We start from the raw sequence: 20,139 nt of genomic DNA, 5'->3' as shown, positions 1-20,139 counted from the left end.
AGTCCAGCGTTATTTTGTCTCTGTACATATCTCTGATGGAGAAATATCTAATATAAGTGTATTAAAGAAAAAACCTTCAGTAATGAGAAATTCTGTCTACAGACTAACAAGAACATATTGGATGTGTAAGAACACTAAAGGTTTTAAGAGAAGATTGTATGAACTGCATGACAGTGCTGGAAAACCAACTAAATTTGCAATTTTACAGTATGTAGTCGAAGGAAATGTTCCTATATTCACGAATGTACATGGTAACACAAAGACGGGAAACACGCGGTACGTACGTACAAGTAAGCGAGTACTGGCTGATATAGGTGAACATCTTGACGCTGGGAAACGCGCAAAAGAACTTTCGATGTGATTTTTGAAGATGCAGGTGGTATGAAGCATGTCAGTAGCCCTTTAGAATTGCCGAATTGCCGAGAAACACTAAACAGATTTACAATGTAAAGCAAACACAGAAAAGCACAGTTGCCGGAAAGGATAGGGACAGTATGTTTCAGCTGATAAAAGCATGCAAGGACCAACAATCACTTGCAGATCCGTACATTAGAGTAGTACAATGTGCACCTGAATTCTGCTGTATTTGTTCATCAGATTTGCAACTTATGGAAATGGATATGTTTCTTACTAATCCCTCAGAGTGTACAATTATGGGAATAGACCCAACTTTTAACCTCGGCGAATTCGTAGTAACGCCCATTGTGTACAAGAATTTAAAGCTAATTCATCGCAGAACAGGTGAATGTCCCACGTTTTTGGGACCAGTGCTTATTCATCAAACCAAAACGGAAAGAGCCTTTAAGTTTGATTTCTTTGCCTCTTCGATTGTGTCCCTCCGAAACACTTTAGCTGACACACTCTTTATAGGAACAGATGATGAATGTTCGATTTTTAACAGCTTTAGTAGGTACATGCCAATTTCCAAAAATATGCAGTGCCAGCGTCATGTGCGATTAAATCTTGAGAGAAAGTTGCATACATTAGGGATAAATAATCCATATACAAACCAGTTCGTTAAAGATATTTTTGATAAAAACGTTGGACTTGCAGATTATTTAACTGACACTGACTTCGAAAATAAATTGTTGGAATTGAAGCCAATTTGGAACTTGAGAGAATGTGAACCGAGAAAAACGACGGAGCCAGCGTTTTATACATGGTTTTTGAAGTATAAAAAAAACTAGTGCAAAACTGCTTATTACTTCCATTAAGAATTAGTTGTGGTTTCGGTTTTTCGCATTACACAACAAATGCGAACGAAAGTTTGAATAACAGATTAAAACAAAAGACGGATTATACCAAGAAAACGAAGTTACCGTATTCTGCACCAAAATGCGAGAACTTGCTGACGAGCAGAAAAAGGACACAGAGAAGGCAATTATTGGTATGGGACCCTATCAGATCCGTACCGAGTACATAGAACACGTGCAGCCAAGTCATGCTTGGTTTAAACTTTCCGAGTCGTCCCGCAGCAAGCATATAACAGCCTTCCTAAAGGCTCCACTTAAACCGTCGCAATTTAGGTCATCAATACCTATTTCCGTTGGTGAACAGCCTGGAACTTCAGGAACATCTCTTTACCCACAACCACATCATAAAAGTTTATATATTTCACTAGAAGATACTCATCTTGATCCCACAATTCATGAGCCGATTTGGAAAAAAGCAGAGTCGCTTGTTAATTCTGGTTTGGTAAATAAAGCGCCTGGTGTCCAAAACGGGTTTATGGTTGCTAGTACCTCTGGAAAAGATCCACATTTTGTACGTCTTTTAGAAAGCGGGAAGGGCACTTGCAATTGTGAAAATTTCAAACTTTTAAGCATATGCTCACATGTATTGGCGGCCTCTGAATGTGGAAGAAAGCTGCAAAAACTTATAAAATATCTTCGAAAAACTCAGTCGGCACCTAATCTTCAAGAGTTATCAAAGGTCAATATGCCAAAACACTTCCGACATTAATAACACCAAAGTGAATATGTATTGTAATTCGAAGATAAATGCATTTTATATACAATTTCTATGTCTAGTTACCAGGTTTCATATCTGTGGTTATCCATACTTGATTGGTCTTGATTGTCTCATCGGGTTTATTTTACGTTTTCTTTCCATTATACAAGAACAGTTAACAGAAAAAAAAGAGACTGGAGAGTTGTCTCATTGACAATCATACCAATTTACAATACCATTGAATTAATTCTTCAAACACAAAAAATAAATTGATATGACAGACATATGAGACTATATCCTACCACCAAAGCTAATTAAAAGCTTTACAAGAACATTTAAACAAAAAGAAATAACCCGATCAACAAATATAATACTTAAGGACACGGCAGTAGATATGTGTGTGTTGTTTGGTTGCTGTCTATTTGACGTTTATCCCACATCTTTTTAATCATTTAATGATCTTTAATTGTTGTTTAGAAAATCCCAAAAATCAAACAAGCTTAAAAACATACAGTAGACTTAATATCTCCTTTATTTATTTACAAGATTGATCGTTTATATAAATATACAGTGTTAATTGCCATTGTTTAACCCAAGTGTACATTTTAGATAAATAAATTGAATGAAAACTACGGTTCCTTATTTGTGCATTGGGATTAAAAATTCGTATGTATCATTACTTTCATTTGTTTACAACTCGGTCTTGTATTGTTCTGGACGTACTATTGCAAATATTCAATAAGTTTATGACTGTATCATGTGTTTCTATAAGTTTACCATAGTACTATCATATGGTTGGGTAAAAAATTAATGGTTAACCCTAGTTTTTAGTGTTTTAATGTCTAATCCTACCGTTTAGATTACCTTGACGTCAAGTCAGGAGTCTCTGGTTTTTGTTAGTCTTGTATGTTTTTAATTGTAAGTTTATTTTATGATTTGGAGTTTGAACTGGTACACATTTTGTTAAGGGCCATCTGAAGCCCGCCTCTGGGCGAGGGATTTTCTCGCGCTTTGTTGAAGATATTAAAAAGAAGATGTGGTATGATTGCCTATGAGACAACTATCCACAAAAGACCAAAATGACACAGACATTAACAACTATAGGTCACCGTACCGTACGGCCTTCAACAATGAGCAAAGCCCATACCGCATAGTCAGCTATGAGGACCCATTAGAGGCCGTTGACTGCTTTCTGCTCTTTTGACATGGTAACTGTATCTTTTACACAGTTCCACATTCCCATTCTCAATTTTTAAGAATGTTTGGTTAAGAGGAAACTAAATCGTTTAATTTTCGAGAATATCAAGTAAGCAAATTTTCTGCTTCAGTAGCATCGTGTGCTGCCAGTTGTGATAAATAATGCAAAAAGGTTTCATTCATTTTACCTTAGATTTCATTTCATGGACATGTAGGTATGGATAGTCTGCTTTTACATCATAAAAATTCACCCAGAAGGTATACGCATATCAATAAACTGAACTCAATGCTAAAAACCTTTAAAGTACACTTAGACAGAGAGCTCAATTTAGTGAAACACTTTGTTAAGTTGATCACATTTAACTTGAAATATCACTGTCTGTTACCAAAGTGCACCGAGATCCTGAAAAAAAATATGTGCAAGTTAAGTCTATTAAAAGAAGAATTCAATGGAAGTAAATAAGCTGATTACTGAATTAAATGTAGAATATGTCCATTTACCACAGATGCCCCTGCTGGTGAAAAAAATTAGTAAACTTCCACATATAGATGCAGGATTCGCCTTTATTTGACCGTTTTGTGACCATAAGCATTGTCAATAAGTTTCAAAGCAATTGGTTGAAGCAAATTAAAGTTAAAGAACGGAAACAATAGATTTAGCAGTTTTCCTATCTTAAGGCTCCGGGTTGACATTTTTATCATTGGTACTCGTACCACAACTTTTTACATCTAAAAACTCATGAACAGTGAGGCCATCGGGACCCAATATCGAACTTAATAGATCTGTGTTATGGGGTAATGTGAATCGCGTATAAGGTTCCTAACATTTGATTGAGTCAGACTTATTTAAGAGAAAGGAAACGAAAGAGTCAACACTTCTTATGTTTTTAAAGGGACATGATAACTCTTGAACAGTAAAAGTGACACTTAAAAATTTCAAATTTGATTTTGTGTTGAGGTAGGGATCCCCCTTACATGTTCAACCCCGCCTTATTCGTTATGTATGTGCCTGTGGTAAGTCAGGAGCCTGTAATTCAATGAATGTCGTTTTTTATGTGCTACATACTTGTTTTTCGTTCATTTTTTGTACATAAATTTGTTCGTTTATTTTCTCGTTTGAATATTGTTTTACAATGTCATTTCAGTGCCTTTTATTGCTGACTATATGCGGTATTGACTTTGCTCATTGTTGAAAGCTGTATATGACCTATAGGTGTTAGTGTTTGTGTCATTTGGTCTTTTGTGTAGAGTTCTTATTGGCACTCATGCCAAATAAGGGGGGGGGGAGGTTTGGATCCCGCTAACATGTTTAACCTCGCCTTATTTTATATGCACGTGCCTATCTTATTTTTCGTTTATTATTTGTACATAAATTAGACCGTTTGTTTTCTCGTTTGAATTGTTTTACATTGTCATGTCGGTGCCTTTAATAGCTGACTGCGGTATGAACCTTGCTAATTGTTGAAGACCGTGTGGTGACCTAGGCTACATTGTATAATTGTTAATTTATGTGTCATTTAGTCTCTTGTGGAGAGTTCTCATTGGCACACATGCACCAGCTTCATTTATATATTGTGTATAAGTTTTGTAGTATATGGTTGAGGCAAACTAAAGTTAGGAGAGCGGAACCAGTTTTTAATGACGTTCGGGACTGACGGACTAATGTAACTTTTTATGCCCCTAAAGCATGGCACCAACACAGAAGTTCTGACTATTGTTCTGGTGATACACATCCCACTAGCACTGTCATTAACACATGTACACATAATTTTATTATAAAAATATTCAATCATACTTTTGATTTCATTATTTTTGGCCGAATGATTATATGCATGCCTTTCACAATGAGTGAATGAGTATCAAATTTGACAAATTTATTGTACATTATTATACATTTTATTATATTTTATAACTTTTTTTCCAACTAATTAAAGCTTACCAACTTATTGATCATCACGTTCCTTTACATGTCTTTTAACATTCTGTTTTGAATCAAAAGGATTTGTTACATATACTTCACATGTATTTCTTTCAAATCTGACATGATTAAAAAGCAATTAAATAAAATTCAGTCGAACTTGATAATAAATGTGCAATCAAATATATATGCAAGTTGTCAACTGGTCAAGTGGTTAGATGCACACATCGTTAGCCATATAAAGACTATAAACAACATGTCCTAATTGGGTGGTTTTAAAACTTCTAGCATAGGCGGATCAAGGGGAGGGGGCCCTTTCGTTGGAAAAATTTGGTTGATTATATAGGGAATCATTGATGTATGACTGGAGCGGGCCCCCCCTTAGGACAAGTTCTGGATCCACCACTGTCTAGACATATTTACGTAAATCAGGGATGAGTAAAGGGAAAAGACAAAACAAAACGACTGAATTAAATAAAAGGATGTTCGATGTACTGTATACTTCGGTTTGTTTTAAAAATCTATACGATGCTTTATTTTTATCTAGTTTCCTAATCAAAATAATTAAAATGAGAAGATAAATACCTTATAGCTTCCTTTACCGTCGATGCTAAAAATGTTAATGTTATAAAATAATTTTAGCGTCTTTGACCTACTTTACCTTTTTATTCGGAGACTTGCGGTTATCTTCTGTTGTGTTCAACGGGAACATTAGAATGATCTAGAATAGAACCCAGATGGAACCAAGAAGTTGGGTTGCCTTAACCAAACAACCCGGATGTTGAACCAGTTACCATGGTTTCGAACCAAAGAACCAAGGTTCAGAACCAGAAAACCCAGATGGAACCAAGGTTTAGAACCAGAATGCCCGGATATAACCTAATTGCATTCGGAATTCTCATGACTTTTTATACCTTCAATGTATTTTCCAAATCATTTATTTATTTAGTATATTTATATATAATTTCATTCAATTATCATTTTATTTTAAGCTAACCTAGCTCAAAGGGCCAAGTGAGCTTTTCTCATCACTTGGCGTCCGTCGTCCGTCGTCGTTAACTTTTACACGAAAAATCTTCTCCTCTGAAACTACTGGGCCAAATTTAACCAACTTGGCCACATTCATCAATTGGGTATCTAGTTTTAAAAATGTGTCCAATAACCCGGCCAACCAACCAAGATGGCCGCCATGGCTAGAAATAGAACAGAGGGGTTAAATGTAATGTAGATTTTGGCTTATATCTCCGAAACCAAACCATTTGAGCGAATCTGACATGAGGTAAAATTGTTTATCAGGTCAAGATCTATCTGCCCTGAAATTTTTAGATGAATCGGAAAACCCGTTGTTGGGTCGCTGTCCCTGAATTGGTAATTTTGAGGAAATTTTGCCGTTTTTCATTATTATCTTGAATATTATTATAGATAGAGATAAACTGTGAACAGCATTTAAAATTCAACATGACCTACATGTCCAATTCACCCCTTAAGGAGTTGTTGCCCTTTATAGTCAATTTTTAACAATTTTTCGTAAATTTTTGGAATCTTTAAATAATCTTCTCCTGAAAATATTAAAACAAATTTAACCAAACTTGTCCACAATCATCATTAGGGTTTCTAGTTGAAAAAATGTGCCCGATGATCCTGCCTGCGAACCAATATGGCCAACATGACTAAAATAGTACATGCAGTTTTTGGCTCATATCTCAGAAACCAAAGCATGGAGAACAAATTTGACGGGAATGAATTTGTTTATTAGGTCAAGGTCAATCTGCCCTGAAATTTTCAGACCAATCAGGCAAGTTGCAACCCGTTGTTTGTAAGTCAGCATGATCAAAATCGTCAATTGACCCCTTAAGGAATTATTGCCCTTTATAGTCATTTTTTTACAATTTTCATAAATTTTGTAAATTTTTACAAAAAATTTTAACTACTGGACCAAGTTCATTATAGATGGAGATAATTGTAAGCAGCAAGAATATTCAGTAAAGTCAGATATACAAACACATCACCATCACCAAAACACAATTTGTTCATGAATCCATCTGTGTCCTTCGTTTATGATATGCACATAGACCAAAGTGAACAACACGGGCTCTTTAGAGCCTCTATTATTTTCTCAAACTTGTTCCTTGTCCAAAAAACATTTCTTTCCGTTTCCGTTTTCCGTTTCCGTTCCGCATTCCGTTTCCGCCGTTTAGCAACACCCAATGGGAAAGGGGGATATGTCAAAGAAACAATAACCCTACCAAAGAGGAGAAAACAGCCGATGGCCACCAATGGGTCTTCAATACAGTGAGAAAATCCAGCACCCGGAGGCGTGCTTCAGCTGGCCCCTAAACAAAAATGTGTTTTAGTTCAGTGGTAATGGACGCCATTCTTTTCTCCGAAATATATAAAAGAAACTAAAATCAAAATCACACAAGACTAACAAAGACGTGGGACAGGCGCAAACATGCGGCGGGGTTAAACATGTTTTTTTAAGATCTTAACCCTCCCTCTAAACAAACGCACAGTATAACTCAGTTTCAAGAAGTCCGAGTCCGATGTCAGAATAGGTAACAAGGTAACAAAAGAAACTAAACAAACTGACAATGATACATAATTTCACTAAGGACTTCTAGCAGTTACTGACATGCCAGCTCCAGACCCCAAACTGATTGAAAGATTATGTCTTCACCATATGAATATGCATCATACCATCATTACATGCATGATTTTTCATTTGAGAAGAACAATGATGATAACCCGTATCATGCCAACAACTGGTTTTAGAATAAATGTGTTTATTTCCGATGCAAAGCCCTATAAGTGAATCAATATTAAAGTCAAGTATGCCATCTTTTATGACTTGACAACAGTATCGTAACTATATCTCTTTTTAATAAGTCTTTTATTGAAATATGACACTTACTTGTGGAGCAGGACTTGCTTACCAATTCGGAGCACCTGAGATCACCCCCCAGTTTTTGTTTGGGTTCGTTTTGCTCAGTCTTTAGTTTTCTATGTTGTGTTTTGTGTTTTGTAGTTTGCTGTTTGTCTTTTTCTTTTTTAGCCATGGCGTTGTCGGTTTTAAAAGTTCTACTTGTGAGTTTGAATGGTCCTTTGATATATCTCGCATATTATTTACTTACTACAGTTAATAGAGATATGACAAAATTAACACATGACAGAGGCAAAATTCCTTTGATCTTACTGTGGTATAATCTGGATAATGCACGGGTCAGGTGTGCATTAACTACTTCAATAATTGCACAGGTCACGTGAACTTCACGTCCTTGACAGATGTTTATTGTACAGTACTTTGCATTTGTTGATTCCATTGCTACTACAAATATTTGTTTTTCTCCATTTTGTAAGAAATATCAAGTGGATACATGTATCTATACTCGGACATAAAAATCAGTCCCTTGATAAAACATCAGGATAGAAAACATACAAAACAAATGTAGTAGTATTACAATCAACACAATACAAGTCTAAATAAGATAAAAAAAAAAAACACAGGTTAATTTACTAAAATTATTTTTCCATCAATATAAAAAAAATTGTCATTAAAAAAAAAATGAAAATAAAGTATCATCGACATCTTCCTATTATAGTCTTGATATGTAAGTTATCAGTGTCACAACCCGACACAGTGAAAACTAAAAAAAAAACGCTTTTTCATACATTTCTATGTACGGCTTAAAAACAACTTAAATAACAATTCAGTGTTAAAAATTGAAAACAAAATCTGTGAGGTTCACATCTTCGTTACAAAATTGAACACGCAGTTTTGAAAAGAGCTGTTACTTGGCAATCCCCGATATTTTCCTTCTGGTTTTGAAACATTAAATGCATTTTCTGTATTTTCAATGTTAACTTGCTCAGGAAGGATTGCACGAGTATCGGTTAATGGTTTGGGATCCTCAAGTTTTATTTGCTTATTAGATGGATTCAAAATGTTAGAGACATCTTTTAGCATAGAATCCGCAGGTCTTTTGTAGGTACGAACAGCCTTTTCACTCCTGTGACCTGTTCTATCCATTACCATCTGCTCACTGACTCCTGCTTGGTACAATCTAGTTGCAAGTGTTCTTTTCTTCATAGACATTAACTGCCCATTTTGTGGCTTTCTTTGTGTTTTTGTTCTCAGCATCTTCAATAAGTGTATCAATTTCATTGTCTGTCATTTCTGCAAACCTTGATTCGACTCCTTGTTCCTGATCTTTAGGTTCTTCATCCTAAAATAAGATAATATCACATAATTTAACACATGGCAGAAGCAAAATCCGGCAGTGGCAAATATTTCATGAATGTTCCGGATGAGAACAATTAAACAATAAAACTAGTCGGAAGTTTCCGCAAATGATTATATCAAGGGTCTAAGTAGCAGATCCAGAACTTTTTATTTAAGGGGGAGGGCTGACTGACCTAAAAGGAGGGGGCGCGGGTCATGCTTCAGTGATTCCCTATATAATTAACCATTTTTTTTCACAAAAGAGGGACCCCGGACTCCATCCCTTGGATCCGTCTATGGGTCCACACCTCAAATCATGCAATAATGGGTCTGCGCGTGGCAGATAATTCTAAAAAAAGACGTACCTTGACATTTTGGATCTTTCCGTTTTCCGAAGAAACTTGCAACCATAGATCTAAGTCTAGTCCTAGGTCAAATGAAACAGCTGAGGTGTTGATTAAATCTCCAGATGCATTCTCATCCATCACATTACTAGGAAACTCTCCAAAAAAGTCCTCTATATTTACATTTCTCAGTTCCATTTCATCCTCCAATGTTTCTAATACTTGTGATAAGATCATATCATCCTCCGACAATTCATGATGAAATCCATCCATTTCAACGTCTTGTTGGGCGGATGTGATTTATGCGGGAAAATTATAATAATAATAATAATAATAATAAATTCTTTATTTAAAGAGGGTAACTCAATTAGAAATAGTCTAATTTTCATTGAGGCCCTCAAACAAAATACATGCATACAGTTAACATTCATACATTCATACATTAATTTACAATATATATTACTAGTATATACACAATTCAATCATTGAAATATACAAAGGGTAATAAATGACAATATTTGATATAGTTTTGTTAGAGGAAAACAAATTAGTTGACTTGCATATAATTTTCAAGAAAATGATTATAACTATGTTTCTTGAATAATTCCACATTAGGACATTTCTTTATTTCGAGTGGTAAATTATTCCATACTTTGGTTGCAGAATAATGAAAAGATTTTTTATAAAAATTTGTATTTGGTCTTGGAACAAAAAGATCATTATTAGAGACAGATCGTAAGTTGTGGCGTTGCACATCATCAATATTTAGTATTGCTAAGTAATCAGGTGTTAGCCCATTTACAATTTTATACATTAGAATTGATTGTTGGTATTTTATTCTTTTGGTAAAAGATAGCCATTTTAAAGAAGAAAACATGAAATTAGATGGAATAGAAATATCGCATTCCAGTATAATTCTTGCTACTCTTTTTTGAAGTTTTATGATTCTATCTGAATCTTTTTGTAATAAATTTCCCCAAACTGAACTACAATAGTCTATATATGGTAGAATATATGCATTATAAAATAGTTGCCTTGTTTGTATTGGCAAATATACTTTAATTTTATATAAAAGTGATACTTTAGATGAGATAATTTTACATATACGATCAACATGATCTTCCCAGCTTAAATTTTCATCAATGTCTATTTAGGCGAGTGTAATATTTGAAAAAGACGTCTAGTTAAGGACTTTAATGCACCCACCTAACACACGGCTAATTTCTTTTTTAAATGAAAGAATATTGATTTAACTTTGATTTTTGCCCGGTCGTCACAAAATCGTACGGTGCAGTTTTTGTAAAATTGACGTTTATTTCAGAAATTAGTTGAAAATTGTAAAAATACGACATGTTTTTCAAGCAAAAGAAATTAGTCGTATCTCTTCTTTTAGACAGAATAATTAATTGAATTAGATTCTTAAAATAATGAAAAACAATATTTACAACTATAACTCCGCATGCTTTTGCATTCCTTCTAAATATTTGACATTTTATACGAAAATTTTCATAATCCTGACCTTTTCGGATCTACAATTAAATTTTCTATTAAATGCGTTAGCACTTGATCCGTTTTAGAACACACCAAATCACTCATCAGTTATCGTTTTTTCATTCAAGATCAAGACTTTATCTCAACATTTCTTAAAATCACGAATTTCTGTAATTTTATGATGTTGGGTAACATCACTATAGTTTCCGGAATCCCTTATCTATTTCGTTATCGTTTTTTTACTGAATATATTAGTCGATTTCCGTGTACTTAATAGTGCTATCAGAGTACGATAAATCATATTTAAACGGTTATATTTCTATCTTGAACTTCAGTGGAGCTTAAATAGATATAAAATCGTCCGAAAATAAAGATCAAATCAAAGTAAAACATAGTTTATGAGTTCTGGAATTCACCCATTTCTAAATAAGGAATCGTATCGGAAAATTGTAGAAAATCTTCCGAGTCCTGTCAAATTTTCACAGTCCAGTTCACAATGAAACCCTTCCTATGCTAAAGAGCAAAAACTATCCATTGATTGACAACAGATGCATAGTCTGTCATGTATTTACTACATAGAAACTATGTAGTTAAACACTTAAATGAAGATACAGTTATATTGCCGCAGTGGGAAAACGAAAGGATGAAGTTTACAGACTGTTTGATGAATATGAAAAAAATGAAAACATCCCATTTGAAAATACAAAATATCATAAGAGTTGCTATGAATATTTCAAAAGTAAGTACAACCTATCAGCTTCTGTTTTGTCTGTACAAAGACTTTGTACTACATGTACCAATTCTACCGACCAGTCTCTTCTCATATATCAACGAGGGCAGTAGATCTACAACTCATTCTAATTTGTCTGTTTGTATATTTTGCAAATGTATAAAGCCTATAAGCAAGTTACACAACTTCATAAGGTATCCTCTGAGTAGCAAACTCAAGCTGTATTGAGTGTTAATACATATATCTCCTACAATAAATATTAAAAGAAGATGTGGTATGATTGCCAATGAGACAACTATCCACAAAAGACCAAAATGACACAAACATTAACAACTATAGGTCACCGTACGGCCTTCAACAATGAGCAAAGCCCATACCGCATAGTCAGCTATAAAAGGTCCCGATAAGACAATGTAAAACAATTCAAACGAGAAAACTAACGGCCTTATTTATGTAAAACAAATGAACGAAAAACAAATGTGTAACACATAAACAAACGACAACCACTGAATTACATGCTCCTGACTTGGGACAGGCACATACATAAATAATGTGGCGGGGTTAACATGTTAACGGGATCAAAACCCTCCCCCTAACCTGGGACAGTGGTATAACATTACAACATAAGAACGAACTATAAAAATCAGTTGAAAAAGGCTTAACTCATCAGATGGACAAAAATACAAGTGGACGTAATGATCTGATTTACAAAATAACTCATGATAATTTTACTATTAAATCTGTATACCATCGAGCTTGCATCGCTAAATATTAGCTACAAAATTTGAAGTGAGAAAGTAAAGAGCTATTACTAACATTTCGACGATTAAAGATGACGTGCCTGTACACAAGGAAGTATTCTGGTTAACAACTTTAATTACTTAATTTATGCCGAGGATCGCCGCCGAGAAAACTAAATAACATATTAGCAGCTTCAACAAATACTAAAAATATATGGTCAATTTATAGTTACAATGTACATGTATACAGCCTCAACAAGGCTAAGGTACATCCAATATTGTATACAGTAGCTCTATAATTTTGTCTTATTCTTTTTAACTCTTTTTTTTTTTAGATTTATCATTACAAATGCACCGTATTTGTGGACACACCTTTGATAACTATTAAAACAAGTTTGACTGATCAACAGATAAGAAAAATTGAAAATGGGGCATACATTCTACATGGCATTATTTTTCTTCTGGGGGTCAAAATTTTATCCAAGACAATGTCAACCTAACTACAGAAACAATAAAAGTTCTCTGCATGACTTTGGTTGGTTAAAAGGCAATATCGGTCCGGTATGATGTTTTCCAACTTTCTACAAGATTTGATCTGTTCACGCAGGGGGAGGGTTGAGATTGCAAAAACATGTTTAACCCCGCCGCAATTTTACGCCTGTCCCAAGTCAGGAGCCCCTGGCCTTTTTTATTTTTGTATGATTTTTGTTTTAATTTCTTGTGTATATTTCAACTGAAAGCTTAGTATGACGTCCATAATCATTTCAAACTAGTACATTTTTGTTTAGGAGCCAGCTGAAGAACGCCTCCGGGTTTGGAAGTTTCTTGCTGCATTGATGACCCATTGGTGGTCGTCGGCCGTTGTCTCCTTTTAAACGGGTTGGTGTCTCTTTGACAAATTCCTCGTGTCCATTTCCAATTTTTAATTCAATCAGTATATAGTAGATCTTGTGTCCGCTTTGAGCAAAACCTCTGCTGTACTGGTATATGCCCATGCCAAGGAAGTTGTCTTTGTATGGACATTTTGACCGCTAAGAATGATGAGATTACAAGTTAAAATGAAGCTATAATATTCCGATATCGCAATATTCTGACACCTAAATGGTCCTACATCCCATTGGTCCGACGTTTCGATCATTTAGGTTATACGCTAACGGGATTTTAACATAAGAAAGCCAAATAAAAGGTTCAATGTTAGGATAACCTTGTCCTCTGTTTGAAGCGGTGAAACAAGATATAAAAAAGTAATACGTAGTGCCAAAGTAGCCCGAATGTCATCACTAGCGTAATTTAAAATTAGAACACTCCTTTGTCAAGTGTTGTTTGATTAATAAGATATCTCAAGATACACGGCGGCCGACTAAAGTAAAATCAAACACAGTTTAACGTACAATGAGTGGTCATATTTTCCTTGTGATGTTTTATATTAAAATTGTCAATTTGTTGATATAAATATACTAGTAGCACTTTATTCATTTTAGTAATGTTAGTTAGTACTCTTGTCATATCTGATTTAGTGATGTAAATGAAATTGCGGTATGATCCAGACTCAACATATTGCACTACAATAATAAAAAAAAATCCGCCCTATGGTTGTCTGATCTTGAAGCGGTTGGTAGGCTTTCAAACTAACAGGAGACCATACGCTTCCTCAATTTTAATGTACAGCTCATCATGGGACTTTCTAAACAATTAAAGATACGTCATATGTTATATTTTCTTCTTGCTTCAAATATTTTGTTTCGAATTATTTATATCAAATTTGCAGATATATGTTTGTAAATACGTGCAATCAAATGATATGGAGGTATTATAAGATTTAGATAATGCAAGGGCGACTACAGATACATTTGTGTGACTTAATGGTTGATTTTCAAAGACTCCGAGAGAAAACGTTACGTAACATGCTTTACCGTTAAAATCAACCAAAATTAATTAACACTATGATAGAAATATATTTTCTCAAGAGTAATACAGCATTCCTATAAAATTGTTTCATTTTTGTATTTGTTTTGACTCGATTTTTCTACTGGAAGTATCCGTGAATAGAAATTGCACCCATGACCTTTGACCTCGATTTAAAAAAAAATGCACCATAATTTCTTTTGACGACCGGGATATTTAGAAAGTACACATTCTTAGCTTTCCAGTGATATATAATTTAGCCGTGTGTTAGGTAGGTGCATTAAAAATGTGAATTTGGCTCTCATATCACTCGCCTAATTCCAAGTAATTTGAAAGAATGGACATTCTCAATACATGTTGATTGAATAATTGTTGACGTCATGTGTTAAAACAGTTATTGGCCAATCAAATCGGTATATGTTTTAATTTGCACAGCACGAGATGACCCATTAACCCGAACTCCTTCGTCGTTCGGGTTAAACAGGGTCACTCGAGCTGTGCAAATTAAATCCCATATACCGACTTTCTTGGTCAATAACTATAACATAATATTAAACTGTTATGGGAATATGAAACTAATACAACCAGAAATAATGAGGACTGTATGGAATGAAGCAATTATTGACATTACAAATACAACCAAGGGAAAAAATACAAGTAGAAGCAATTTACATCTTATGAATTCAGAACAATATGTCGCATATTACGAAGTTGTATTAGCTGTACTTTTGCAAATAGACATACAAGCGAGAACACTTACACTTGTCTATTTCAGAGAGTAAAAAGATGCGATAATTTAAAAATGAAGATGTGATATGATTGCCAATGAGACAACTCTACACAAGAGACACAGAAATTAACAACTATAGGTCACCGTACGGCCTTCAACAATAATCAAAGCCCATACCTATGTTTTGTACAGTGTTTCGCTTATAATTTTATGTAGTGATTAGAACCATTTTAGAGATCTCTACTTGTCTTCTTTTCGAGAGATGTGTGTTTAAGTTATTTTCCCTCTCATGACATTTTTATCGAACGGATTGTTTCAATGGTTACAGCTAAATCATGTGGTCGGGATAAAAGTTACCAAAAAATATATATATATATTTTCTTATTTGCTTAGTGTACCATGAATTTAAAATACAAAAACAAACCGGTCGAACTGGTTCTTTAGCCAACATGTCTGTTAACGGTTCTATGAATTGATTGATTAAGAATGAAAATCGATAACCACCCTTTCCTTAAGAAGGGGGGGGGGGGGGGGTCCTAACCCAGGACAAAGGGGGGGGTTCCAATTACATGTCCCCATTCAAATGCATTGATCGTCCAAAAAAAAGGGGGGTTCCAACCCCCCCCCCCCCTCTGGATCCGCGCCTGGTTAGGGCTATATGACTAATTTAAAGAATAGCAATACTCATTGCAGGTCAACTTTGCCTGATGGAGTTGAAATCTTAGTTTATAACTTTGTTTTTCTTCATTTATAAACGGGTGAATTTACACAGTATGATAAAAGTCATACCAGTAACGTAAACGAAGCACCGACTTCCGAGCTAAAGAAAGTCTCAGGGAGTCTTAGCAGTGGCATCTAAAAGCAGTGCAAGAAATCGAAAAACTGATACATTTTTCTGCGTCCAAAGCTGGTTCGACCTTCATCAAGAACGCTCAAACCTAAACATTTGAATGCTAAGGATGTATAAAGACCTATAAAAACATAGAAAAGTTAGGATCTATATGGTTAAAAGATGCCTAAAATTAATAGACTTACAAGTTCAACTTTTATTGATGGAGTTATAATAATAAGTTTCTGAGATATTTTTTTTCGTCGATCAACGAGTTATTTGAGGAAATATGTTAACATCATGCCAGTAACGAAGCACGTTAGGAACTATACGACCAAAGCAATACAAAAAGAATTGCAAAATTCATCAAAAGTCAACTTTTCCTGAGGAAGTTGTAGCCCAGTGCTTTTCCGGGGGTTAGGTTCCGTGGGTTGGAACCACTCCTTTCTTTGGCGCTCAATTCTTTTGAATGGGGACATGGGTAGGACCCCTCCCCTTTAACCTGGGTTGGACCCCTCTTTTTAAAATGGCTGGATCCGCCCCTGTAGCCTTATTTTCTAAACTGCTTTTTTTTTAATTTACCAATGAGGCATTTAAGGAAATATGTATCATTATAATTCATTTGATCGTTCGTATACAAATGATATTTATTAATACATCTATATAATATTTGAAAGAAATATATATATTTATACTATTAAACGAGAAGACCTCATTTTGTGTGTCACTTCTCTTCCTTCCACAATAAATTAATCACCATACCTCTGTGTCCTATAGGTAACATGCATAGTCACATTTGTCATCCATTCTTATGATTATTCAGATTGAGTTATTTTGGAAGAAAAACGACAAAAAGGCTGTCCGGATATTGTTTCCGTCATCAAACCGACTTTTAGTCATAGATAGGATTTCCGGTTTTAAACATGCACAACTACAACCAATCGTATGATGGATAACAATAAAGGGCTGCGCTTTAGCGCATGATACGTCCGTTGCTCTTTTAACTTGTCTTTTATGCTTTAAATGAATTTATATGATCAACTAGAAATATATATACAAATCAAAAGGGATGTTACATTAGTATATTCACTAAAGTTTCATAAAATCCCCCTTTTTTAAGTATAAAAATTCATTACTTAAGAAAACGTAAAATCTAAAAATTAATTATTGTCCGAAGTGTTTAAAATCCCCCTTTTTTATGAATAAAGCCCCATAAATCCAAAACTTAAAATCTGAAATTTATAAAAATTGAAAGGGAGCTTACATCAATAGATATAAATGTCCATGAAATCATTTTTATTTTGGTGAAAGCCTTTTTGAGTTATTGTCCGAAGCGTTGAAAATCACCCTTTTTTTTTTATGAATAAAGCCCCATAAATCCAAAACTTAAAATCTGAAATTAAAAAAAAAACGAAAGGGAGCTTACGTCAATAGATATAAACAATTCACTTAAGTTTCATGGAAATTGGTGAAAATATTTTTGAGTTATTGTCCGAAGTGTGGACGACGGACGGACGGACAACGGTATACCATATTAAAAACGTCCCGTCTAAAAGACGGGCGTATAAAAATGAAAAATAAATACGCCAATCAGAGCGTTCTCCATATCATGGTTTTTAAATCGCAAGAACCACAACTATTATACCTCCATAGAGAGGACAATTATTTTTCGTGTTCATCTACATGTAAACTACGATCATACTACTATAATTTATAGAGACTTTCTGTGTTCTGTCTACTGTTTTCTGTTAGTGTCCATAGCACACGGGTGCCACATCGGCACTATCATTTTCTATATTCAGTGGACCGTAAAATGGGGTAAAATATCTACTTTGGCATTAAAATAAGAAAGATCATATCATAGGGAACATATTTACTAAGCTTCGAGTTGACTGGACTTCAACTTCATCAAAAACTACCTCGACCAAAAAGTTTAACCTGAAGTCAGACATACGGACGGACGGTCGAACGAACGAACGGACGCACAGACTAGAAAACATAATGCCCATAAATGGAGCATAAATATTTATTGTTGAAAGTGAAAGTAGTGATTTGGCTAAAATGAAAATAGGGTAGAGAGTTGATGGATGCATGACTTACTTACCGGGATCGGGTGTTTTAAAGCTCGGGATTTTGGGATGGATCCTTACGGGATCAGGGAATATTTTTTTCGAATTTCGGGATGTCGGGATATGAATTTCTTTAAATTCGACACCTCGGAATTTCATGTTTTTAAGCCCAGGATTTCGGGATCAGGACCCCACCGACCCGTGACCTCTCAAATTAGCCTTTGGCATTTATACAAGATTCAAATCCTACCATTGGCATGTTAATCGGGCTCTCAAAAGAAAAAGCACTGATGGAGTGTCCTAGAAGCATATTGTATTAGAATAATAATGGTCTGTACGGAGTTACATTAATTTCATGTTTGAAGCGGTGCAAATTTTTAATTTGATTTGAATTCAGTTACAAAAAAAAATGCATTGTAGCAAAGCGGAAGAATAATTGTGGTCTGAGGCCAGAAACACGAAAATAATTGAATTTAACAGAAAGGAAACAGATAACGGACTTTGGAAAAAAAAAGTGAGAGAGCTTTCGATACCTTTTATGAAATTCTCCAGACATAATAATTATCTTTTACAAAAATTCATACTACAACAGTTGACAACTGTGTATGCCCGCGATTTCGCGGGTGTGATCTAAAAGTAAAGTAAAGTAAAGTAATCTTTATTTAAAGTCGGGTTGCATATATACATAATAACAAAGAACATGAGCTCTTAAGAGCTCTTTAACCGACTGATATTAATAAACAAAACATACATGTAATAACATCAGATACACATACAACACAAACATACAGACATCACATATATATATATATACATACATGTAGATAGTACATGCAGAATAAAATCTAAGCAAGATATATTAAAACAAATGTCTAATATCAGCACATATATAGTAGCACATAGAAGCAAAGGTAATGCATAAGCAAAAGAAATAAATGGCTAAATAAAAAAAAAAAAAAAAAAAAAAAAAAAAAAAAAAAAAAAAAAGATCTAGTATATATATAAAGAAACAAATGATTTAATAAACATTAATGATTTCAAATACAATAAAAAAAAAAGTTTCAGATGTTGACATCAATAGCGGTATCTTCTTCCATCACGCCTAGAACAAGGGAAGACACATTTTTCTAGTGATAATTGACATTTTTTTCCTGACTGACACCTTCCACATAAATCTGACAGGTGTGGCTTTTTCGGTCCAGAATTGTCCTCTTCACACTCGCAATTCACCATTTCGCAACCGGAACAAATAAGAGGTGTTGTTTTGTATGGCCCCATAAATTCATCACACTCCATGCACTGTTGTTTATATAGGACCTTGAAGAAAATGTAACATGTATTACAAAGTCATTGGTCTTTTAAGTTTCTTTTATTACCATATTTATTTGAAAATATTATAATGTCTTTTTTGCGCTTAAAGAAACCCCCGTCAGTGTTTATAGTAAGACGATTTTAAAAATTGAAGTCAGGATTTAATATAGTCATGCGTTTCATAATTTGATGCATTTCTGTATCATAATATTGTATGTACCTTAGGCTTAGCGATTTTCAGTTAACGTTCAGTGTCATCTGATTCCAATTCCAATGAATACACATTAGGCAAAGCATAACCATTGTCGGCATTATCCTTACAAAAACTTTGTGCACATCATCACAAAAACCTCATGGGTCAATCCGCAAATGGCCTGTTGATAGCTTACACTCTACTTTCTAGTGGCTGTGTAAATTATTCGCCATTTATCTATCTCGGTGAACCATCTTTGCAAAACCTTCCTTTTGAATTACTTTCAATTTCCTGAATATGCATGATATTTTTTATATTTGATTATGATTAAGCAAACAACAATCAAGCAATCATTCAATTGTACTCTGTTTGATAAAAAAAAAAGTAATCAATAAATTAAACATGATGGCCATCTCAGTCAGTTTTCAAACACCAGTATTTACAACTAAAACAAATTGAAAGTTATCAATACCTTTAGCGTTCCTGACATTTTCCAGACATACGAACTTGTCC

At 34.4% G+C, this 20,139-nt stretch overlaps 1 protein-coding gene across 1 annotated transcript; it reads right to left on the bottom strand.

Annotated features, from left to right (window-relative positions):
- Positions 1–8,599: 8,599 nt before the first annotated feature.
- Positions 8,600–9,926, bottom strand: LOC139520395 (uncharacterized). The gene is made up of 2 exons (XM_071312985.1): positions 9,650–9,926; positions 8,600–9,288 (listed from the first exon to the last, which is right to left on the bottom strand). The coding sequence occupies exons 1-2, from the start codon at positions 9,899–9,901 to the stop codon at positions 9,127–9,129; spliced, it is 414 nt and encodes a 137-aa protein (XP_071169086.1). The 5' UTR covers positions 9,902–9,926; the 3' UTR covers positions 8,600–9,126.
- Positions 9,927–20,139: the final 10,213 nt, after the last annotated feature.

The sequence above is a fragment of the Mytilus edulis genome, chromosome 4 (assembly GCF_963676685.1).
Source record: "Mytilus edulis chromosome 4, xbMytEdul2.2, whole genome shotgun sequence".
Classification (NCBI taxonomy): domain Eukaryota; kingdom Metazoa; phylum Mollusca; class Bivalvia; order Mytilida; family Mytilidae; genus Mytilus; species Mytilus edulis.
Note: the sequence above shows the minus strand (reverse complement) of the source record. Positions and strands in the feature narration are given on the sequence as shown.